Below are 25,492 nucleotides of genomic sequence, written 5' to 3' on the forward strand. Positions count from 1 at the left end.
CCCCAAATTTCACTTATCACCTGGTGTTTCTCTCTCCCCTCCCCCCACCTTTCAAATCTACCCCTCAGCTTTTTTCTCTCCAGTCCTGCCAGAAGGTTTCGGCCTGAAATGTCAACTGTGCTTTTTTCTATAGATACTGCTTGACCTGCTTGGATTTCCAGCGTCTGCAGATTTTCTCTTCTTCCTGCGACACTCCGCTAGTCACAGGCCTCCAGTCAGAGGGGCAACCATCTAGTACCACTCTCTGGCCTCTCCCACAAAGCCAATGTCTAATCTAATTTACTACCTCATCCACTGCTTTGTCTTAGTCAACTTTTCTGGTAACTCTATAATAAAATCTCTATAAGATTGGTTAGACATGACATACCTCACATGAAGTCATGCTGACTATCCCTAATCACTCCATGTCCATCCAATTACTCATATATCTAGTCCGTTGGAATACCTTCCAATAACTTCCCCACTACTGATGACAGGCTCACTGGCCTACAATTTCCTGGTTTATCTTTGGAGCCTTTCTTCATACAGTGGACAACATTACCTATCCACCATATCTCGGGCACTTCACCTGTCACCGAGGATGATTTAAATATTTCTGAAACTGTCTCTGCAATTTTTGCACTTGTCTCCCATACTCCCACAGGGTCCGAGGGAACTCCTTGTCAGGCCCTGGGGATTTATCCTGCCTAATTTGCCTCAAGACAGCAAGCACCTCTTCCTCTGTAATCTGTATAGACCTCGCTGCTGCTTTGCCTCACTACTACCCTACTCTGTGTCTGTTTCCTGAGTAAATACAGATGCAAAAAAAACATTTAAGATCCTCCACCCCCTCATCCTGCTTGGCTCCATTGATTGATTACCGTTCTAACCTTCTAGAGGACCAATTTTGTCCCTTGTGATCCTTTTGCTCTTAACATATCTGTAGAATCCCTTTGGATCCTCCTTCACCTTGTCTGCTAGGGCAACCTTATGCCTCCTTTTAGCCCTCCTGAATTCTTTCTTAAGTGTTATCTTGCATTTCTTATGCTCCATAAGCACATCATTTGTTCCTACCTGCATATACCTGCTATGTACCTCCTTGTTTTTCTTAACAGGGCCTCAATACCTCTTGAAAACCAAGGTTGCTACACCTGTTATCTTTACCTTTTATGCTGACAGGCACATATAAGCTTTGTACTCTCAAAATTTCACTTTTGAAGGCCTCCCACATACCAAGTACACCTTTGCCAGAAAACAGCTTGTCCCAATCCACACTTGCCAGTTTATTTCTGATGCCATCAAAATTGGCCTGTTCAAAATTCTGTCCCTTTCTTTCCTTTTCATTTCCTTAGCTGTCTTCCCCACTCTGACTTCTCACAACTTTCCTGGGCACACTTGAATGTCATGGAAAAGCTGTAGTCATCTAGAAAGCGAGATCAACAAAGAAGCGAGTATGGAAGACTAACTCCAACAGTGTGGTCCTCCTTCTCAAAAGATAAGACCTCATGGCAACATATTAACTCCCGGTGCTGGCACTTGTTGGCATTATGTTGTCATCTGTATGAGGCATAACAAATATTAAGATCTTTTGGACCATCCGTTCTATCATTTTAGCTCAAAATTGTGGTGGCAATAGAAACATTAGAACTCAGGCAAGAATTTTTCCCTCTTCTAATCATATTTGCTAGATCGATATATTTTAAAATTAATGAAGGAGTTGTTAATACTTTTGAGATGAGAGGGGTGGGGTGCCTCATTCTCTGGTGACCCCTCATCCATGCTTGTTTTCCAAGAATCAACTTTCAATGTTCACCATGTTGGGATCCTATTTTCTATCGTCTGCAAAATTCAAGTTCGTATAAACCCTGCCTGTATCTAGCCTCATTGTTAACATTCTGTGTTTGTTGATGCACATTGACTCCCTGCTGGACATTACCTAAGTTATCAAATTCTCAGTCTCCTTTTAAAATCCTTCCATGGCTTAATCCTACTTCTGTAATCTTGCCACTCCTACCTTGATACATTTCTTTGTGGCTCAGTGACAAATTGTGTATAGTTATAAAACTATGAGACAACTGGGAATAGTTCTGTTTGTTGAAGGTGTTACATGAATACATACTACTCAATTATACGAGCATAATTGGGGGCCTGCTGGGATTAGCATTGTAGTTTCCATCAGTGATTTATTTTCAAATGAAGGTCAACATTTTGATTCCCGTCTCATTTGCAACATGGAATGCCGAAGAAGGAACAGAAACAGATTTTCATTCCTACCTTGTTGAAAAATTTTATTTTCATTTTGTATTTGGTCCTGGAATGATGAGAAATACCAGAAAGTTGTGCTTTCTAGATTCATGTTTGCCTATTCTGCAATACTGATTTAGAGGAAAAAGATGTGTCTCTATTAACTTATTATTTTAGATTTTCTAAGTGAAATACAACAGCTAATATTTATCATAAAACATCATTCACGTAATTTATGTTCTAGAACAGGGGTTCCCAGCCTTTTTAATGCCATGGACCAATACTATTACGCAAGGGATCCATGAATCCCAGGTTGGGAACCCCTGTTCTAGAATCTAAGCTGGTTTTGTAAGGGTGTGTACGTGATGAAAAATATAATCGTAATGACCATCCACGTTTTGCAATTATTTAACTCAATATTGGCATGATATATCCCCCTGAACAAGGGCCAACTTATGAATTTAATTAGTGATGTTGTGCTTCTGAGAATCTCCAATGAAGTCATAACATTTGTAACAATCATCATTTATTTAAGTGCACAGTAACAAAAATGCATTTGTAATTTTGCCAGATTTGAGAAATCCACTTTTTAACTGGTCAATTACAAAACAAAATATTTTATTATCTGCTGCAGTAAAATTTACATGCTTGTATTTCAAATGTATGTATATTTTTGGAGAATGCATATATTATCAATGTCATTAAATTTATCTGGAACTTATAATATGCTTTTTACAGTTTGAATAGCGTAATAAGTAATTTGCTATTGAAATACATAAAGTAATGGTGGTAGACAGTTCTTGACACAGTTAAAAGACAAACACTGAAATATTTGTATGTGTGTAATTTCATTGAAAATAACAGAAATTTCCAGATTATCTTTAGCTGAATCAGACTGAGGTGGTTAGTTGTTAAGGGTGATAAAATAAATTTCAAGCACCAAAATACATTTTTATACAAACATTTTCTGCAAAAATGGGCAATCAAAATGTTTAACTCAAAGGAACAATTAAATTTTGAAGTGACAAGACCCTTTTAGTAAAAGAATTTAATGCATATATTCAGATTTTTTTTGGAAAGTTATTTCATCAGAAGAACAATATACTTCTGTTTCCAAGGTGCATATCCTAAACCTGAAGGCTTTGTTTCAGACAGATGACGTTTGGTAAATGAAAACAACACAACTGTTTACTGGTTAGAACAGGATATTTCTTAATATAACAATAAGTATGTTTGATCCTTTATGAATTTGTTCAGTTAACTACATTGTGTTGTTCCTCACTCAGAATAGAGTATTCAGCACACCATTGGATATTTCCAAGCTGGTGCACATCATGAGTGAACAATTAGAAACCCTGAGAATGCTGAGTGCATGAGGTCTGAAGAATATAAACCATTAGACTCTTCTGTAGGTAACTGAACATGGACTTGATCATTTTCATCTAGGTACAAGGTCACACTTCCTGAGACCTGATCAATATAACCTTCTGTGTAGTCATCATATGAATACATCACAGGCTGATCATTTTTGTATAATCCAACCCAAACATTTGCTCCCTTGACTTGCACCTGATAATTAAACTGATAGAGACCAGATATTTCACATGTGAAAATTCCGGTTGTTGGATCGTAGTTCCTATTTGAATTGGTCACTAATTTGTCAAACACAATTGGTTCCCCGGTACGGTAATATGAGTGGGAAAGAATAGCAGTAAAGGCAGGATATGGACTGAGCATCCCACCTGATGGCTCTCCTGATTTAATGTAACCATTATAATTGTACTTTCCTGGGGACATAATCATTTCTGCTGGTGGACCTGGTGGGCCAGGAGGACCTGGTTGACCTGGAAGGCCTGGTGGTCCTTCTGGTCCAGGTGCGCCACTGCTCATCTTCCCGTAGAATTGTCCAGGAGGACCAGGTGAACCAGGACGTCCTGGATCTCCTTTCTCTCCAGGAAACCCTGGAGAACCAGCTGGACCAGCTGGACCTCTTGGACCAGGTGAACCTGCACTTCCTCTTGCCCCTGCTTCACCAGGGTACCCGACTGGTCCTTGACTACCAGGACGGCCAGGGCTTCCTGGTTTACCAGGTGCACCAGCTGGTCCCATGCTGCCTTTGGCTCCAGGTGCTCCCCCTCGTCCTTCTTGGCCAGGTGCACCTGGCATTCCAGGCATTCCTGATTTTCCAGGGGCACCAGCAGGACCCATCTCACCCTTGGCTCCTGGATATCCAGACCGACCAATGGGCCCCATAGGACCTTTCTCTCCAGGTGCACCTGTCGCACCTGGTGAGCCCCTTGGGCCCTGTTCGGTTGGTCCTGGTAAACCTCTGGCTCCAGGAGCTCCAGTTGCCCCAGCTGCGCCCATCTCTCCTTTCTCACCAGGGTAACCAGGAACACCTGCAACACCAGCTTCTCCTTTGGGCCCTGGTAGCCCTGGTTTTCCATAACCAGGCAGTCCAGGTGCACCGGGCAGGCCCTGTGGACCAGCGGAACCCTTGTATCCAGGAGCTCCAGGCATTCCTGGTGCACCTGGTTTTCCAGGTTTTCCATATCCAGGTAATCCGGGACTTCCTGCTGGTCCTTTAGGGCCTGGTGCACCTGTATATCCTGTTGGACCAGGTAAACCCTTGGCCCCCTTTTCACCCATTAGACCTGGGTGACCAGGTGCACCAGGTGCACCTCTTCCTGCTGGTCCAGGTTGGCCTGGTGGCCCCTGAGGACCTGTTCCTCCTCTGCCGCCGGGAAGCCCAGGCATTCCCACTCCCCTATCCCCCTTTGCACCTGGGAGACCCATGGGTCCTGTCATTCCCCTTTCCCCTTGTCGTCCAGGTGCTCCTGTAGGCCCTGTAGGCCCTTGAGGCCCTGGTTTCCCGGCAACAGATAACCCTGCTGGCCCTGGATATCCCATGGGCCCTGCTTTGCCAATTGGCCCTGGAATCCCCTGGGGTCCTGTGTCGCCTTTTGCTCCTGGGGCTCCTGTTACACCTGGTCTTCCTGGTGCACCTGGGATTCCTGACTTTCCCGCAGCTGAAATTCCTGGTGGCCCTGGTATTCCAGGTTTGCCAGGGGCTCCAGGTGCCCCCCTGCCACTTATTCCAGGAGGACCCGGTGGGCCTTGAGGGCCAGGTGGTCCTCGTGGGCCCTGTGGCCCTTGTATGCCGTATAGTCCTTGTTGAGCTTCAAAATCTGTAATTAAGAAATTAAAGCGGTTATATTTTATCATGTCTACCATTAAAAGCAATCTAATAGAATCATGCAATTTTTGAGTTGTGAATGTACATTACAGATAGAACTATTAATTTAGAATAATTTATTCAGAAATTATGAATATTGCTCAGTTTGCAAATAGTTTGATTTCTGGATGCAAGTTTGAAAATCTGTTCCAAATATCTCAATGAGAGAATTAATTTTGTCTGAGTTTTGCATAGCAGGTTAATTAAGGGTTATGGGGAAATGTCAGGTGGAGTGAGCTGAGCCTATGGCCAGATCGGCCATGATCTTATTGAATGGAAGTGCAGGCTTGATGAACTGGATGGTGGTTTTTGATGGATCATTTATTTGAAACATATATAGTGTTACCCACCTCTGCTATCATCACTGTCTTCTCGTTCTCCTTCTTCTTCTTCTTCTTCAGAATATTGAGCATCATATCCTTTCACATGATAATCTAGTTCGGAAAAGACAGGAAAAAGGTTTCTACCACAAAAAAGAACAATAGAGAACTGCAACCTTTTTATAAAGCTATTGTTTCTATAAGAGTGTAAAGATCTTGTATCTGTATAGCACATTTCCCATACAAGGATGTTACAAGATGCTTAGCTGTAATGAAATCCAGTTGCCAAGTTGCAGACAGCAACCTTTGAATTGAATGGTTAACTTATTCTTAATGTTGTTTGAGAACAACTGGTGGCAAAGTTTTAAAAAAACACTCTCCTCTTCACAAAGTTCAACATTTCTTTCAGAATAGGCAGAGGCCCTATTTTTATTGGCCAGACAGTGCTACTTGCTAGCGAGTGATTCCAAGGAGAACTGCTAACCAGCTACTGTTTGTAAACCATCTTGTTCTTGGCCTCCATGTGGAAGTTAGATGTGTGTGTATTGGAGGAGCTGACTGGCATGTGTCGAGTGATGAACTGGGTTAAAAATAGCAAGTGCTAGCGTGTTTACTTGTTTTTATATAGCCTTAATGTTTTAAATTAATTTCCATCAATTAAACCCAATTTTTCAGTAAATTGATTTTTAAAATACATCCTCATTATTTGAATATACAGGTGTCCCCTGCTTCCCGAATGTTTGCTTTATGACAACTCGCTGTTACGAAAGACCTACATTAGTACCTGTTTTCACTAACTAAAGAGGATTTTCGCTTTTACGAGAAAAAGACGCCCACTTTATACGTGTATTTACCCCGAGAAAGACTACAATGACCGTGAAGCCTTGTGCGGGCTGTTCTTTGCGCATGCGTGTATGTGCATATGCGTATATGTGCCGATTTTTTTCTCCAAATCGATTTTGGCTCGTTGTCTTCCCGATTTTGATAAGTGAAACTACACCATACCTACAATATTTCTACTTTATATAGGGTGTATATTTATCATATCATTCCTGCTTTTACTATATGTTAGTGTTATTTTAGGTTTTATGTGTTATTTGGTATGATTTGGTAGGTTATTTTTTGGGTCTGGAAACGCTCAAAAACTTTTCCCACATAAATTAATGGTAATTGCTTCTTCGCTTTACAACATTTCGGCTTATAAACGGTTTCATAGGAACGCTGTACCTTTGGATCGCAGGGGAAACCTGTATTTCATCTGTTTTTAAATATCAGAAATATTTCAAAACGATTAGATAAAGCCTTTGAAGGAAGTGCACCATCATCAGACTATCAATGTAGTCCAGTCGCAGGTAGTCAGGATCTGTCACCTGTGGCTTCATATCTGCAGGTGCACAGCTCTACCTGATAGGATGGATGAGGCAGAACACTCAGATCTGGACAAATACTAAAAATGCTGAGGCATCAGGAATAGCTTAAGGCGTGTGAGAGAAGTGGGCCTTTCTGAGCTGTAATGCCTTGTTTGAAAACAAGTAACTTTTGGCATGCCATCATCGTCTCTGCTGGTAAATCTTGCGATCTCACCCAATACTAAGAGAAAAATCTTCATCAGCTACCCACTCCCTATTGCAAGTAAGGATGAACAATGAATGGTGGCAATACCAGTGACAATCAGATTACAGAAAATAAAGCTCCAGTATTACATTGAGTTTACAAGTACTGCAGAGAATTAAGCCAACATTTTTAATGTATGTGAAATAATCAAGAACAGAATGGTTCAAATTTTGTGAAGGAATGATAGTGAGAGAAAGAATGCTGTGAACAAATTGCTGCTAGACTTCTGGGGTGGAGATATAATTTATGCCAGACAATTAAATTGTGAATTTCCTAGAGACCAAAATAACAGATGTAAGAAACAATAATAGAAGGAGAATGTGCATGAACCTCTGATTTTATTTTTAAAATTGATTCTAAAATGCTCTCTGATGAACAGTTAATTTGTCGTACATATTTAAAACTGTCCAAGAACCATTTCAGAATTCTCATTGTTACTTGAGTGTTTTAGGCTATTTTGAATATTTTAACAAGAATTTATTTGCACATCTTGGGGTGTTTTTGCATGTTAAAAGACCAGAGTGTGCAGAGCTGCACGTATTTTCTCTTGTGCATGTAAGCAAGTTCAGGACCTTGCCATGAGCACAGAAGCCTCAAACTTGCTGGCAGGGTTCTTGTGCAGTTTTCCTAGCTGTGTACCTGACTGAAGGAGGGCATTTGACTGATTGAGTCCATTCAGGCTGTCAGTGGACCAATCCCATTTCTCTCATTCCTCCGCACTTGATTTCCCTGTTTGCTAAAACTTTTCTCATTTTCTCTGATACCCAACAACTCTGCTTACACAAAGCAATTAAACTCCCAGTGTATCTTTAAGAATTGTGAGGAAACTGGAGCACCATGGAGAGAATAGGCAGACTTAAAGCAGTTGTCATCTGAGGTAGCGCTAACACGATGCCACTAGATTGCTCCTGTTAACTTCCAACTCATTATGGAGTCTTGCAGCAACAGAATATGAATTTCCCAAATTTCACAGTAAATTTTCAACTAAGGAATTTGCCTGCTGAGCCTTCAGCATTTTGGCACTGATTGAGGATGATTGAACTCATTCAGCTGACTGAATGGGAATGCCTGAAGGACAAGTATAGGCTTGAAATAATTTGCAAATTTTAGTTTGTAATGTTTTTAACCATTGAAACTGTTCTAAGCATTTTTTTTATTGTTTAAGTGAATTTTGATAGCTTTTTATGTGTTGATTCAAAAACATTTAGGCATCTCAACTGCTGATGAAGGGTTTCGGCTGGAAATGTCGTCACTACCTCCTTCCATAGATGCTGTCTGGCCTGCTGAGTTCTGCCAGCATTTTGTGTTTTTATAGGCTTCTCAACTGTAAGGATTGGGGCTCGCTCTTAAGTTTTAAGAATAAATTGGATAGCTACATGTATGGGAGATGTCTGGAGAGTTATGGACTGGTGTAGGTCAATGGGACAAGCGGAATAAAGTTTCGGCACAGACTAGAAGGGCCAAATGGCCTGTTTTCTGTGCTGTAGTGTTCTGTGGTTCTTTGGATTGCGGAGAATTTTAGGGGCATTGCCTAGAGAGCTGTCAGGGATTTTTCAGCCATTCTCTGAACAGGACTTGTTCTGGCTTCTCCACCACTTGGCATTAATTCACACAAAGATAATCCATAAGACCATAAGGCATTGGAGTAGAATTGGGCCATTCAGCCCATCGAGTCTGCTCCAAAGTTCCATCATGGCTGATCCCAGATTCTGCTCAACCCCATGTACCTGCTTTCTCAACACATCCTTTGATGCCCTGACTGATCAGGAAATTATGAACTTCTGCCTTAAATATAACCACAGACTTGGCCTCCGCTGCTGTTTGTAGCAAAGCATTCCACAGATTCACTACCCTCTGGCTAAAAAAAATCCTCTTTATCTCTGTTCTAAAAGGTCGCCCCTCAATTTTGAGGCTGTATCCTTTAGTTCTGGATACCCACCACAGGAACCATCCTCTCCACATTTGCCCTAGCTGGTCCTTTCAACATTCAGTAGGTTTTAATAAGATCCCTCCATATTCTTCTAAATTCCAGTGAGTGCAAAGCTGCCAAATGCACCTCATATGTTAACCCCTTCATTTCCAGAATAATCCTCTTGAACTTCCTGTGGGCTCTCTCCAATGACAACACATCTTTTCTGAGATATGGGTCCAAAACTGTTGACACTACTCCAAGTGCGGCCTGACTAGTGTCTTATAAAGCCTCAGTATTGTCTCCTAACTTTTATATTCTATTCCGCTTGAAACAAACAATGTCAAAAGTAGCGGTGCCAATGCTGACCCCCTGAGGAACACCACTAGTCTCTGGCAGCCAACCAGAAAAGGCCCCCTTTCTTCCATAGGGTCATAAGACATAGGAGTAGAATTAGGCCATCTGGCCCATCGAGTCTGCTCCATCAATCAATCATGGCTGATCCCTTTTACTATCTTCTCCTTAACCCCATTTCCTAGCCTTCTCCCTGTAACCTTTGATGCCATGTCCAATCAAGAACCTATCAATCTCTGCCTTAAATACACCCAATGACCTGCATGAGGCAACAAATGCCACAAATTCACCACCCTTTGGCTAAAGAAATTTCTCCATATCTCTGTTTTGAAAGGGCATCCCTCTATCCTGAGGCTGTGCCCTCTTGTCCTAGACTCTCCCATCATGGAAACATCCTTTCCACATCTACTCTGTCTAGGCTTTTCAACATTCGAAAGGTTTCAGTGAGATTCTCCCCTTATCCTTCTGAATTCCAGTGAGTCCAGAGCCATCAAATGTTCCTCATATGATAACCCTGTCATTCCTGGAATCATCCTTGTGAACCTCCTCTGGACCCTCTCCAATGCCAGCACACCTTGTCGAAGATGAGGGGCCCAAAACTGTTCACAATTCTCAAGGTGAGGCCTCACTAGTGCTTTACAAAGCCTCAGCATCACATCTTTGTTCTTGTTGCCACCTGCTCCCTCCTGCCTGTCAGCCATTTCTCTAACCTTTCTGTAACGCCGTAGGATTTTATCTTGTTAAGCAGCCTCATGTGTAGCACTTTATCAAATACTTACTGATATTCCAAGTAAGTGGCATCCATTGCCTCTCCTTTGTCCACCCTGCTTGTTACTTTATTAAAGAATTCTAACAGATCAGTCGGGCAAGATTTCCCTTTACAGAAACCATCCTGATTTTGACTTATTTTATTATAGAAACATAGAAAACATGCAGCACAATACAGGCCCTTCGGCCCACCAAGCTGTGCCAAACATGGCCCTACCTCATAACTACCTAGGCTCTACCCATAGCCCTCTATTTTTCTAAGCTCCATGTAGTCATCCAGGTGTCTCTTAAAAGACCGTATTGTTTCTGCCTCCACCACCGCCGCCAGCAGCCCATTCCATGCACTCACCACTCTCTCCATAAAAAAACTTACCCCTGACATCTCCTCTGTACCTGCTTCCAAGCACCTTAAAACTATGCCCTCTCGTGCTAGCCATTTCAGCCCTGGGGAAAAGCCTCTGACTATCCACATGATCAATGCCTCTCATTATCTTGTACACCTCTATCAGCTTACCTCTCATCCTCCGTCTCTCCAAGGAGAAAAGGCTGAGTTCACTCAACCTCTCCTCATAAGGCATGCTCCCCTATTCAGGCAACATTCTTGTAAATCTTCTCTGCACCCTTTCTATGGCTTCCTGTAGTGAGGCGACCAGAATTGAGCACAGTACTCCAAGTGGGGTCCTATATAGCTGCAATGTGACCTCTTGGCTCTTAAACTCAATCCCACGATTGATGAAGGCCAATGCACCGTATGCCTTCTTAACCACGGAGTCAACCTGTGTAGCAGCTTTGAGTGTCCCTCTGCTCCTCCACACTGCCAAGAGTCTTACCATTAATACTATATTCTGCCATCATATTTGACCTACCAAAATGAACCACCTCATACTTATCTGGGTTGAACTCCACCTGCCACTTCTCAGTTCAGCTTTGCATCCTACCAATGTCCAGTTGTAACCTCTGACAGCCTCCACACTATCCACAACACCCCCAACCTTTGTGTCATCAGCAAATTTACTAACCCATCCCTCCACTTCCTCATCCAGGTCATTTATAAAAATCACAGAGTAGGGGTCCCAGAACAGATCCCTGAGGCACACCATTATTAATCTCCAAGTACCCTGAAACCTCAGCCTTAATAATAGTTTCCAATACTTTCCCAACCACTGAGGTTAGGCTAACTGGCCTATAATTTACTTTCTTTTGTTTTCCTCCTTTCTTAAAGAGTGGTATTTGCAATCCTCTAGTCCTCCGGGACCATGTCAGAATCAAGTGATTCTTGAAAGATCATGACCAGTACATCCTCCCAATTTTAGAACAAGTTGGGTCTTCCCACTAAATCGTCATTGGAATGACCTGTAAAAATATCAAATCCATATTTCTTTTTTACATCATTTTTGAGTTGGCATTTTTTGTTGCTCTGTAGCTGTTACTCTTTATTCTGCATCATTAGTTCCACTTTGTTTTACCTCAACGCACTGTGTAATGATCTGATCTGTATTAACAATATACAAGATAAGCTTTTCAATGTAGCTTGGTATTTGTGACAGTAATAAACCAATTTGAATTCCACACATTGTCAGCTCACGTCTGAAGGAAGGTTCTGATGCATTCATTGCATTGGGATGTGACTAACTGAATATCATTTTTGTTCTGATTTTGTTGTGTTGGTCACCCCATATGAAATTCCTTAAGAAACAGAAGGCTCTTAATAATGTCAGGCCAAATTCTCATAGTAGTTTCCACAGGTTCATGCTGTGAGATAATCCATTGTTCTGCACTTTGAAATCAAGGTCAGCTACTGCCAATAATGTTTATTGCTATCTGTAATATATCTCTAGTATGTGTCAAACTTAGCTTAAATTTAGTAAGTGAAATAACTGATATGGTGATATCAGAAATGATTCTGTGCAAGATTGCTTTGTTATACATTGTGAACAGGATTGTTATACAAATTATTTAGCTCTTGGAAAGTAGAACATGGAATAGTACAATATAGGACAGGTCCATTGGCCTGTGATATTGTGCCAAACTAATTAAACTAATGACTGTAACACACACAAAATGTTGGAGGATCTCAGCCGGCCAGGCAACATCTGTGGAAATGTCGACTGTACTTTTTTCCATAGATGCTGCCTTGCCTACTGAGTGCCTCCAGCATTTTGTGTGTGTTCCTTGGATTTCCAGCATCTGCAGATTTTCTGTTTGTGATTTGATAAACTAATGACTTCTAATTAATATGATTAAATCCCCTTTCCGGACACATTGACCATATTCTCTCTTCTCTGCAAATTCATGTGCCTATCTAACAGTCCCTTAAATGCTGGTATTCTCTCTACCTTTATCACAATCCATGACAATGCATTCTAGGTCCGCAGCACTCTCTGGAACAAAAAGAACTTGCCTTGCACATCTGCTTTGTACTGTTCTCCCTCTCACCTTAAATACATGCTTTCTTGTACTAGACATTTCTATACTTTCAAAGAGATACTAGCTATCTAACTATGCCACACATAATTTTATAAACTTATATAAAATCTTGTCTCATCACATATCTATCTAAACAGCCCTAATTTATCCTCCCCTCACAGCACATGTCCTCTAAACCAGTTGGCATCCTAGTAGACCTCCTCCGCAGCTTCCTTCCTCTTCAAAGCTGCCTCGTCCTTTCTTTAATGAAAGAATTGAACACAATACCCTAAATTTGGCCTTATCAGAGCTTCATATAATTATAATGTCACTTCATGGCTCTTGAACTAAGTGCTCATACCCTTTCTCTACAACCCGATCAACCTGTGCAGTCACTTTTAAGGATCCCAAGGTAACCCTGTTCATCAATGTTGCAAAGAATCCTGCCATTAAGTATGTGCTCATGTTGAATCTCACAAAATCTGCACCTCACACCTCACAATCCTGTATTCAAAACACTGCTCTGAGTGATCCTTTATCTTTTATAAAGAAGGTTTTTGGGCAAGGCTATCTGGTCAGTGGGTGAACAGAACAGTTAGAGGGTGCAAGCATAGTCAAAAGAAGTTGTGAAATGCAGAGCAAGAGGACGCCCAGCAGGTCGGTCTAGGCATCTCCTTCAGTCCTAGAGAGTTCAAAAAAACAAGCTGACCTAATATTACACATGGATAACTCATACAGACTGCGAAATCAAGTTATCTGAAATTCCACCAAGTGATGATCCAGTTTGCTTTCTCCAGTGTAGAGAAGACTACATTGTGTACACCGAAAGCAGTACACATGATTGGAAGATGTGGACATGAATCACTTGGAAAGACTGTTTAGGTTTTTTGATGGTGCAAGGGAAGAAATGAATGGACAGATGTTACATCCCTAGCATTTCAAGGGAAAGTACCATAAGAAGGTGTTTGATCGGAATGGAAGAGTGACCCTTAGGAGTTCTGGGGAGGGTCCTTGCAAAATGTTGACTGGGGAAAAGGGGAAGGTGTGTCTGATGGTTGAATCTGCTTGAAATTGTTGGAAATCATGGAGAATGATCTGTTATATGTTGGTAGCATGGAAGGTGAGGATCAAGGGAAACTCTGTCCTTGTTCTGTCTTGGAGGAGATGTGCTGATCAAAGAGGTGTGGTCAAAGGCTTTGTTAATACCGGTAGAGGGAATTCATTGTTCAGAAAGAAGACATGTCAGAGGCAACTGTATGGAAACTCTCATCGATGGAGCAACTTAACCAGGTGGCCACTTTATTAGGTACACCAGTACATGTGCTTATTAATGCAAATATCTAATCAGCCAATCATGTGGCAGCAACTCAATGCATAAAGGCATGCAGATATGGTCAAGAGGTTAGTTTGCATTTAGAACAAACATCAAAAATGGGGAAAATATTGATCAAAGTGACTTTGATGGTGAATTTGGTGCCAGGTGGGATGGCTTGACTATCTCAGAAACTGCTGGATTGCTGATCTCCTGGGTTTTTCATGCATAGCAGTCTCTAGAGTTTACAGAGAATGGTGTGTAAAACAAAAAACATCTAGTCAGTGGCAGTTCTGTGGGTGAAAACACTTGTTAATGAGAGTTTAGAGAATGGCCAGAGTGGTTAAGGCTGAAAGGAAGGCAACAGTCACCCAAATGTGTTACAACAGTGGTGTGCAGAAGACTATCTCTGAATGCACAACACATCAAACATTGGCGTGGCTGACCTACAGTAGTAAAAGACCATGAACATACCTCAGAATCCACTTTATTAGGTACTTCCTGTACCTGAGTGTATGTCAGAAGGAGAGGATCTGGGAGAATGGATTAGGGTCCTTGCAGGAGGCAGGGAGGCACAAAAGGTAATTCAGATAGCTGTGGGTGTCAGTAGACTTGTAATAGATGTTAATAGCTGGCCTACCTCCAGAAAAAAAGAAGAGTCCGAAATTGACTATGTGAAGATGAGGGTATGGTGGAAATTGGTAGCAAAAGTAATGAAGCTGTTGGATTCTGCTTGAATGCAGGAGGCAGCTGTGTTGCAGTCATCAATGAGCTAGAAAAAGAGCTGAAAGACTGAAATAAAGGCCATTCAATATGTTCCACAAAAAGACAGGCAGAACTTGGGACCTTGTAAGTAGTCTTAGCTACATCTGGAGGGAATGAGTAGAGATGAGTGAAAAATTGTTTAAAATGAGAACCAGGCGAAAGGGTGTAGGTGGAAGGGAACAGTTTGGCCCACAGACCATCCCAATGTGGGATGGAGGTGTAATGAGATTGTATGCCCATAATGAGGACGAATTTGTTGGGACCAGGGAATTGGAGATGGTGAAAATGGTGGAAGACATTGGAGGTGCCATGGGTATAAGTGGGAAGTGGCCAAACTAGAGAAGAAAAGATAGAGTCAAGGTAGGAAGAAGTAATTTCAAAAACAATGTGCAGTTCTCTTTGTGGATTTTGGGCAGAAAATAGAAACAGGCTTTGATTGGCTAAGATTGGAAGCTGTGGAGGGAAGGTCTGTTAAGGAAATGAGAGCCATGACTGTTGAGATGACATTGGCCTGGTATTCTCTGCTGGTGTTGTGATCTATATTGGTTATGCGATGCCTGAAGGTTTCTGTTTGCTGTTTGCTATATTGTTCACCACTAAAAGATTCCTGTTGAAGTGCAAAAGTATTTCTCTCAAAATCTGTTTCAACAAGATGAAATTGTAGATATGAAATGCACAATTTTTACAGTATTTTTAAGTGATGTTTTGAGCTTTTAAATGGTTGCCGTGAGTAGAAGACAAAACATTATAAACCCAGCAGAAACACCTATTTTAATTTAACTCTTTGTGCTTCACCCTGATACATCTTTATGTCTTTAGATAGATAGATAGATAGATAGATAGATAGATAGATACTTTATTCATCCCCATGGGGAAATTCAACATTTTTTCCAATGTCCCATACACTTGTTGTAGCAAAAACTCCTTACATACAATACTTAACTCAGTAATAATATGATATGCATCTAAATCACTAACTCAAAAAGCATTAATAATAGCTTTAAAAAAAAAAAAAAAAGTTTGGAGAAAGGATAGTTATAATGTTTTTCTGTCTCTTAGGCTATCTTCACATTTTTTTTTTGTTTTAGTGTTAATTTATCATGCAAACGTTAGTGAGAGTGGTGTTTCCACCTGGACATTTACAGATTGTTAGAATATGCTTCGTAATTTAGAAACAAAAGCACAATGTAAAGGTAGCTGGTATTGATTGTTGAATTCAGCAAGAAGCTGAATTTATTTTCACTTTGGACTTCAATAACTAGCTCCATGAATTGACAAAGGAGGCAGAAGGGAAAGGGGCAGTGTGTTTGTGGTTGGTTGCTCACTGGAATTAATGTTTCAGGCATTGAAATGTCGTTTTCAGGCGAGTTGTTCCTCCAAAAGTATCCACTATATCCAGTTCCCCGGTACAGCTTCCTCTACATTGGTGAGAACTGACTTAGAAGAGGGGATCATTTCATCGAGCACTTTCTGCCTGTCCGCCATAAAAGGCAGGAATTCCACTTCAATTTTGACTTCCCATTCCCATTCTGACATGTCAGTTCATGGCCTCCTCTACTGCCATGTTGTGGCCACTCTTAAGTTGGAGGAGCAGCACCCATATTTTGTCTGGGTAGCCTCGAAGCTGACAGAATGCATATTGATTCTCTAACTCTGGTAATTTCTCCCCTTTTCCATTTCTCTATTTTTCCCATTCCTCTTATTGGGTCCCTTCTGACCCCTTCTCCTTACCTGCTCATCACCTCCCTCTGGTGCCCTGACTCTTTTCGTTCCATGGTCCACTGTCCAGGATTCCTGCTTCTTCAGCCCTTTACCTCTTCTACCCACCAGCTCACAGCTTTTTGCTTCATTCTCCTTCCTTCACCCAGCCACTTCCCCCCATGCCTTGTGTCATCTATCACCTGCCAGCTTGTACTCCTCCCATTCCCCCCACCATCTTAATCTGCCATCTGCCACCTGCCTTCCCAGTCCTGCTGAACAACAACTGTTTATATTCCCCTCCACTGATGCTGAATGACCGGCTGAGTTTCTTCAGCATATTGTGTGTGCTGCTCAAGATTTCCAGCATCTACAGAATCTCTGGTGTTTATAAGTATTTTTATTTAATTTGATCCATTTTATTTAAATATCTTTAATTTTGCAGAAATATTTTAAGACTTTAATGTTTAACATTTTAATACTTATTTTTTAACTAAAATTTTAATAAAACTCCTTTAAAATTGAGTATTAAAGTATTTGAGGCAAATGGAATTAGTTTAGCAATGTGGTTCGCAATAAAAGACCAGCTTTGATTTTATTGAATGACAAAAGGAAATGGTTTGCACCTGCTTCTGTTTCTATTGTTCTTATAATTGCCGAAGACACTTACAAACACAAACATGAGGAAATCTGCAGATGTTGGAAATTCAAGCAACGCACACAAAATGCTGGTGGAACTCAGCAGGCCAGGCAGCATCTATAGGAAGAAGTTTCAGGCCGAGACCCTTCGTCAGGACTAACAGAAAGAAGAGATAGTAAGAGATTTGAAAGTGGGAGGGGGAGACCCGAAGTGATAGGAGAAGACCGGAGGGGGTGGGGTGAAGCTAAGAGCTGGAAAGGTGATTGGCAAAAGGGATACAGAGCTGGAGAAGGGAGAGGATCATGGGACGGGAGGCCTAGGGAGAAAGAAAGGGGGAGGGGAGCACCAGAGGGAAATGGAGAACAGGCAAAGAGTGATGGACAGAGAGAGAGAAAAAAAGTAGGGGGAATAAATAAATAAATAAATAAATAAATAAATAAGGGATGGGGTAAGAAGGGGAGGAGGGGCGTTAACGAAAGTTAGAGAAATCAATGTTCATGCCATCAAGTTGGAGGCGACCCAGACGGAATATCAGGTGTTGTTCCTCCAACCTGAGTGTGGCTTCATCTTGACAGTAGAGGAGGCCATGGATAGTCATATCAGAATGGGAATGGGATGCGGAATTAAAATGTGTGGTCTCTGGGAGATCCAAACGGTCTCCCAGTCTACGTCGGGACTCACCAATATATAAAAGGCCACACTGGGAGCACCGGATGCAGTATACCACACCAGCCGACTCACAGGAGAAGTGTCGCCTCACCTGCAAGGACTGTCTGGGGCCCTGAATGGTGGTGAGGGAAGAAGTGTAAGGGCAGGTGTAGCACTTGTTCCGCTTACAAGGATAAGTGCCAGGAGGGAGATCGGTGGGTAGGGATGGTGGAGATGGATGGACAAGGCGTAGGGAGCGATCCCTGCGGAAAGCAGAAAGAGTGGGGGAGGGAAAGATGTGCTTGGTAGTGGGCATTGGTGGTGGCAGAAATTGTGGAGAATTATATGTTGGACCCGGAGGCTGGTGGGGTGGTAGGTGAGGACAAGGGGAACCCTATCCCGAGTGGGGTGGCGGGCAGATGGGGTGAGAGCAGATGTGCGTGAAATGGGAGAGATGTGTTTGAGAGCAGAGTTGATGGTGGATGATGTCCCCTTTGTTTAAAAAAGGAAGACATCGCCTTCGTCCTGGAATGAAAAGCCTCATCCTGCGATCAGATGCGGCAGAGAAGGAGGAACTGCGAGAAGGGGATAGCATTTTTGCAAGAGAATGCGGCAGAGAATGTGGCAAGAGAATGCGGCAGAGAAGGAGGAATTGCGAGAAGGGGATAGCATTTTTGCAAGAGAATGCGGCAGAGAATGTGGCAAGAGAATGCGGCAGAGAAGGAGGAATTGCGAGAAGGGGATAGCATTTTTGCAAGAGGAATAGTCCAGGATACTTACAAACATTCAGTTTAAATGACAGCTTTAGCAGCTGGTAAACTCTGAGGTGGAGCCATGTTATTTGTATTTGACCAAATGCTGCAGCTCACTGAACTTGTTTGATCAAATGGGAACTGGCTTTCCAGTCAATGAGTGTATATGCAGCCTACTGCGAGGGACAGCTCCAAAAGAGGGTGAACATCAAGCTCAAATGGCTCACTAGTCACTAGTTACTAGTCAGTGCAAGGTCGCCAATCCACGTCTCCTCCAACACCAACACCGTGACTTTACTATTTACCTAAGCAGTAAAGCGCAGATTAATTTAGAACATAGAACAGTACAGCACAGCACTTTGGCCCATGATGCTGTGCTGACCTTTTAACCTACTCCAAGAGCAATCTGACTCTCCACAAACACAAGAAAATCTGCAGATGCTGGAAATCCAAGCAACACACCCAAAATGCTGGAGGAACTCAGCAGGACAGGAAGCATATATGGAAAGGAGCGCACAGTTGACATTTCAGGCTGAGACCCTTTATCAGGACTAGGAAGGAAAAAGTCAGAGTAAGTTCATGGGGGGAGGGGAGGAAGGTGGCAAACGAGGGGGTAGGGGGTGAAGTAAAGAGCTGGAAGTTGATTGGTGAAGGAGATAAAGGGCTGGAGAAGGGAGTCAATCTAACTGTACCCTCCCGCACAGCCCTCTATTTTTCTTTCATCCATTTGCCATTGTTGTGGTAGACATCATGTTTTCATCAGATTTCAGCCTTAGTACTAAAGGAATGGATCCTGTACTGTTTTAAAGAAAGATTGCATGTTATCTTTAGGCATTATGGGACTTCCATCATATATAGGATGGCATTGGAGCCTAGTGGTTAACACAACACTTTATAGTACCAGTGATCCAAGTTAACTTCCTGCTGCTGTCTGTAAGGTGTTTGTATGTTCTCCTTGTGGTCGTGTGGGTTTCCTCTGAGTACTGTGGATTTCTACCATGGTTCAAAGATGTACCAGTTGGTAGGTTAATTCGTTATTGTAAATTGCCTCATGATTACTTACTGCCTGTTACTTTGCTGGCATTTAGGGCAGTACTGAAGGTCTTGCATTTGTCTATCCATACCATTCCACACAGATACAGAAGAATTCTTCATTGCTATTATCATAACAGTTTTTATGATCAGCTAATTTCTATGATAAGCTAAACCCCTGAACATGGAGGACAGGTGGACCACTCTTACTTTGGCTTCTACCCTTTGACCCGTTTGGCATAGGTGACCCTACCAAGAGCCAAAGCCAAGACCCTGACTCCAGTCAACATAGTTCTCTGGGTCACTGAGGCGTGCAAGCCTCAAAACTCTGCGACAAGGTTGTGGTTCTTCTGAAGGTGTCCCACGATTAGCTTAGGGTTAAATTGGGGTTTGCTGGGTAGTGCGGCTCAAGGGACCGGAAGGGCCTATTCTGCACTGTATCTCAGTAAGTAAATTTAAAAAAAATTTCTCATCTGGATTGCTTTCATCAGGAGGATTTTTCTTAATACAGTACTAGTAAATCTTCCTTAAGTAGTAGTAAATCCAAATATTGGCATATTAGTATGAACATTGTATCTACCCTAAAACAGGAGTTCTTGGTCCAAATGTCTATATACCAAGGCTTTTTGGTTAACCCTAATGCCAAAGAATGCTGCTACAAAGATGCTTAAAATGCTTTCTTAAATATGCCAAATTTTACAGAGAATATATTTGAACTTTATCATGACACTTTGTGTACAGATCTGCATTCAAGTAAAGATCAGAGCATAAAGAAAAGTACATATGTATGAATTTCATCTAGGGGTAATACGTTTCCTACTTGCATTATGTTTGAAGTCATAATTGATTATTATATATTTTATAAAATGCTAATTTATTTTGGCTAATTATACTCGTTAAAGTAATAATGGGGACCAAAGGATAAAAAAATCTTGTATTTATACTAATACTTCTCTTAGCACTGCATAAATGCCTCTAGGCAAGTTTTGCTTCAGCTGATAGTAATCCTATTAATTTGATGTGACTCCAATTTAGACCTACTTATGACAACATTCAATTTAGTTACCCAGGCTTAATTCTTTTAATTGAAACTTAAACATTTAATTTTACGTTCCATTCACCATTAAGCAGAAAATGAAAGTGATACCAGTTGGACTTTTATTTTATGCAGTTATTGTCTAAGAATAACAGTAAGCTACTAAAGTCAACAAGTGAGTCCATTCCTTGACTTGCTAGAAGAGGCAATGATGTATAAAATCGCTAACAAGAATAAAGAGTAAAGTGCTATTTAAATAATATCTTTTATGACAATGGTGCATTTTAAAAGTACTTCAGACACATTAAATTATATACAGCATCCAGTGTTCTCAAACTGCCATGTACACCAACAAGACAAACAAGATAATTTTATTTTAAGGCTGCTGCTTGAAAGACAAATATTAACCAAAACACCTCAAGTTTTAAAAAATAGCACCAAGTAAGATTTTCTATTAAACTGCTCATCCATTTTTTGAAAATTCATCTTTCCTTCATCTGTACACTGAAATGTGGATCTGGGTTGTAAACTCAGGGCCTAAACCCATGGCCTTATGCTTCAGAAGCTAAGTTATTGCCATTGAGCCAAAGCTGACTGTAAAATGTTTGATATTCACTGGTGCAACAGTTTGTTTACAAGTTTTTATTACTAATTGCTTCATGTCTGTATATTGGAAAAGGAGCTGATTGTGCTTATTCTAAAATGGGAAACTAACTCATACTTATGAATATTTTATTTTCTTATTTCTACTGTGCATATTAGTGGAAAGATGAAGACAATCAATTAATGGATTGGATATTGTTCACGATTGCACTTAATAAAAAAACTTTTTGCTCTGGACATCTTTAGAAATATTGGATTGAATTATGTTGGTTGTGACTGGCAGTTCTGAAATGATCTGCCAGAATTCAGGCCTTCCAGAGTAAATACACCTGGAGAGTGTTGAGTGAAAAGGTGGTAGAACGTCTGTCATTCCATTGATAAACTCCACATGGAGTCCAACAGCAGGGGGTGGAATTCCCCAACATTAAACGGGGATTCTGACGGCTGTAGGTACGACAATAGTATTTCCTTGACTAGTGAGCAATAGAATTTCACATTTTAATTTTTTTTAGCATTTCGAAATCTATTCTCCAGTAATTTTAATAGTTTATTTGACTCTGAATATGATGACCGAGTTTTTATACTTTCTTCATTGACTGACAGGAAGTTGAGGCTCTGCCCACCAACCTTTATATATTTATTTATTGAGGTACAGTGTGGAGTAGGCACCTTTTGGCCCTTCAAGTCACGCCACACAGCAAGCTATTAATTTAACCCTAGCATAATCAGGGGACAATTTATAATGACCAATTAAACTGTTTGGATTGTGGGAGAAAACTGGGGTGCCTGGAGAAAACTCAAAACTCACAGGGTCACAGGGAGACCCTACAAGCTCCTTACAGACAGCATCAGGATTGAACCCAAGTTGCCCAACTGTAAAGCGTTGTGCTAACCACTATGCTACCATGCTGCCCCACGTTACCTTGCCTCCTGTTAAAGTGTCTTGGGGGCATTCCTGGGTGGGGAGTTAACTGTGCACTGCCCAAAGCTTACTTGCCACCAAGTCCTTGCTAAATATTTCCCAGTATAGAGTTAATTTTATCCCATCATCCACATCTGGGCCAAAACAATTGTGCAGACAGATGGGGTGTGAGCGCTGAATTCAACTCAGTTCAGACCATACTTTATCAAAAAAATGTTTCAGAGCACCTTGCTTGCACTTCCTATCTTTTAGAGCACTTTGATTGTGATCCCTCAGCATTTTATTGAAGGATACTCTTTTGTCATTTTCAATGCAAAAGATATCTGGGGCCCCAGCTTTGATAAATATGAAAATTATAGCATTTTCAATTAGTTCCTACTAATTGAAATCTAATGGAAATTATTTACTAATTCATCAATGAAGGTCAATAATTATTATTTTTCACATATTTTATATAGCTTGGATTAATTTTGCATACCATATAGATTATTTTGCATATGTTCATTTAAATATTATGCCCCCTACAAAATGGAAAATTGATAATTTAATAAGTTATATTTCTATAATATTGATGATATATTTGCTAACATTTAAATAGCAAAATAAATTTAATTATGCAATTTCTAAATTAGTTAAACTCTTGTGTTTCTAATATGTTAAAATTCTTGCTTATATATTATTTAACTTGTCTAAGCCCTTCAGTGTGTTTGCATGCATGTGTTTATACTGCTGCACTCATCATGTGCTGCACCTTGCAATATGTCATGAATGTTTACTGAGGAACGTAAAGTAAACACAGCCACAAGCCACATTGACGTTTGAATAAGTTATGGTCTAGGCATGGACAAGTGCAGGAGTTCTTGCTCTCAGTGCTTCAAAACAACTATGCAAAATCTCAACTACTGTTCTATGGTGTTCACTTTCTCGATCTCAGTGGACTTAAGCTGATATTAATGTGAGTGTGGAAATTCTATAGTGGAGGTCAACATAAGACTGAGGAGCTGAACAGAACAGAAACTAAATATCTTTGTCTCACAACTTAGAGTCACAGAAGTAATTTGAGGAACCAACAAAAAACTGGATATATGAGGCAGAATTTTACATAAGAAGCATTTAAAATTAAACTTACTAAGTTCGTCTCACTTGGGTTACCAAAATGTAAAATAAAGTATAGCAAAAATTTAAAAGGTGAAATCTTTTAACTCACCCCCTTGGCTTTTTATATTTTTGCGTAAATAAGCATATCTATTAAATCCTGTTCCGTAGACCAGAGTCACCGATACCAACAACAAAAGAGCACAGATCTGTTTTGAATCCATGTTTGAAGCTTAAATCTGTAGAACATTAACAGAAAATATTAGAAAATAGGGTGGGTTTTTTTTAATCAATCAAATTTTTTGTTAATCATGTCCAAAATTATTGCAAAGTTCAGGGTATTTTTATACTGCATGCTGTAATCCTAATTAGGAATGATTTGAAGCAATTCTGAGAGGCCTTAGTAATTAATGGCCAATTTTAATATGCTTTTGCAAGCTAAACTGAAAATTCAAGTTTCAACAGAATAGCATCACAGATTCGTTAATCATGAGCAGTGTTACCCTTACTCATAAATGCTTTTTTGTATGCTTACAGAATTGATTACAAATGAAAGTTCAAACTTACCAGCATAATTTGGTTCCACAGGCAATGTAGTATCCCAAATGGATTATCTTCTGAAATTGTGGAATGTCAGTTGGAGCAGTGCTTCCAAAACGATGCCCACTGCTCTATTTATATAGGAGAGAGTTCTTGACATGTCGTTAAATTTGTCAACTCCTCCTTTTGAAAAGTGCAAGTGCTAATTATGGAATACATTTTTTTAACATGGAAAAGTTAAATCAGGTTAGTGGATTTCTTGTGGTTTGAGCTTCCCTGCCTCCTTTGGCATTGGGTTGCACCTTATGCAGACTTGTTGCAAATTCAAATGAGGAACAGTGGTTTCAAAGCAACTCCTGATTGTATTTCTAATAAAAATACTTTTTTATTCAAAGCTACCATTGAGTGAAATTGTGAAAATCGATCTGTCAAATCACAGTCAATGTGCTATTCAGATTTCCGAACTGAATTTGTTTATTGCTGATTAATGCAAAACTCTTTCTTAAGCAATTTAAATATTTTAAATGATGTCACAAATCAAACAGCAGAAAATTGATAAACTATTTTCAGAATTAATTAATGTGAGATGATGCATTAAGTAAAAAGAATAGATAAACTGCTTTCTTTTATTCTGTAGCGATATGCAGGTCACTTGAAGTAGAGAAATTGGTTTATAAAGCGATAAAAGACAAAGCTTTACTGTTCATTTCTGGAGACGTAGAACTGGAAGACAAGCCGTTACCTTAATTATAAATAACTAACCACATTTGGATCACTGTACATATAGTCTCTACAATAATCAAAGGTGTAAAATAGATTGGTAGTACAGAGAGCGTTTTGAACAAAATACAACTGAGGGGGGTTCCTTGACGCAAATCTTCAATATTAAGAAAAGTTTTGAAATAGTAAACAAAAACACTTTCTGCTTGATTTTGAAAGCTGAGGATGATTATATATCAATATTAATCCCTGACATAACATTCTGGATAAACTGTGTTTAGAGTATGGAGCTTATACCAGGTATATTAGAGGCAAAGAATATAAACGTAGTTAAGAGAATATTAAACAACAAAATAAGGTAGAATAGGATAAAATGTCACAATTTACAGAATAAGATGAAGATGGTAAAAGGGGATTCATGTAGAGCATAGACATGGGTGAGGACAAATTTGGGTTTTATGTTTTCCATACTTCCTGGAGGAGTATAGGCATGAAAGGGCAGAATATGCACTTTATGCTTCATGAAAATCATTTTCTCCAAAACCAAGTTTTGAACAGTGGTCGATATTGCTAACTGATCCATCTCCGCTCTCAACCTGAAACATTTTCCTCCATTCCCTTTCTTTCAAAGTGTTAAGGCTGAAATGGGGTATAGTCTCACCAGTGCTGAATACCTCAAGTTTCTTGTCTATGGTTTTGAAAATGAAGGATGAAATTTTAATTATCATGAGAGATTTCATGGTATTCAGCAAAGTGTTTAATAAGCGTTCATTACATGTAATCCATTGCCTACCCTGACCTACTGAAAATCAATCTACACTTGAAGAGGTACCTGAAGTTTTAATTACAGTAAGGACTGGGAAGAATTATCTCCTCTATCTTTGCAATTCTGAAACCAAA

At 40.4% G+C, this 25,492-nt stretch overlaps 2 protein-coding genes across 2 annotated transcripts in view; one reads left to right on the forward strand and one right to left on the reverse strand.

Annotated features, from left to right (window-relative positions):
• Positions 1-25,492, forward strand: part of nt5dc1 (5'-nucleotidase domain containing 1) — a 611,704-nt gene that overhangs the window by 176,737 nt on the left and 409,475 nt on the right. The window lies entirely within an intron of this gene.
• Positions 2,733-24,056, reverse strand: LOC140733716 (uncharacterized). The gene is made up of 4 exons (XM_073057424.1): positions 23,900-24,056; positions 23,445-23,571; positions 5,809-5,892; positions 2,733-5,411 (listed from the first exon to the last, which is right to left on the reverse strand). Exons 2-4 carry the CDS (start codon positions 23,554-23,556, stop codon positions 3,556-3,558), a joined length of 2,052 nt encoding a protein of 683 aa, XP_072913525.1. The 5' UTR covers positions 23,557-23,571; positions 23,900-24,056; the 3' UTR covers positions 2,733-3,555.

This window comes from Hemitrygon akajei, chromosome 9, assembly GCF_048418815.1.
Source record: "Hemitrygon akajei chromosome 9, sHemAka1.3, whole genome shotgun sequence".
Lineage (NCBI taxonomy): Eukaryota > Metazoa > Chordata > Chondrichthyes > Myliobatiformes > Dasyatidae > Hemitrygon > Hemitrygon akajei.

What these genes read in the sequence shown, in the direction of transcription:
- LOC140733716 (XM_073057424.1), bottom strand. Translation starts at nt 23,556, where the DNA reads ATGGATTCAAAACAGATCTGTGCTCTTTTGTTGTTGGTATCGGTGACT. An exon ending in AAATATAAAAAGCCAAGGGG is followed by an intron (nt 5,893 to 23,444) that starts GTGAGTTAAAAG and finishes TTTCCGAACTAG; the next exon opens with ATTATCATGTGAAAGGATAT. An exon ending in AGACAGTGATGATAGCAGAG is followed by an intron (nt 5,412 to 5,808) that starts GTGGGTAACACT and finishes TCTTAATTACAG; the next exon opens with ATTTTGAAGCTCAACAAGGA.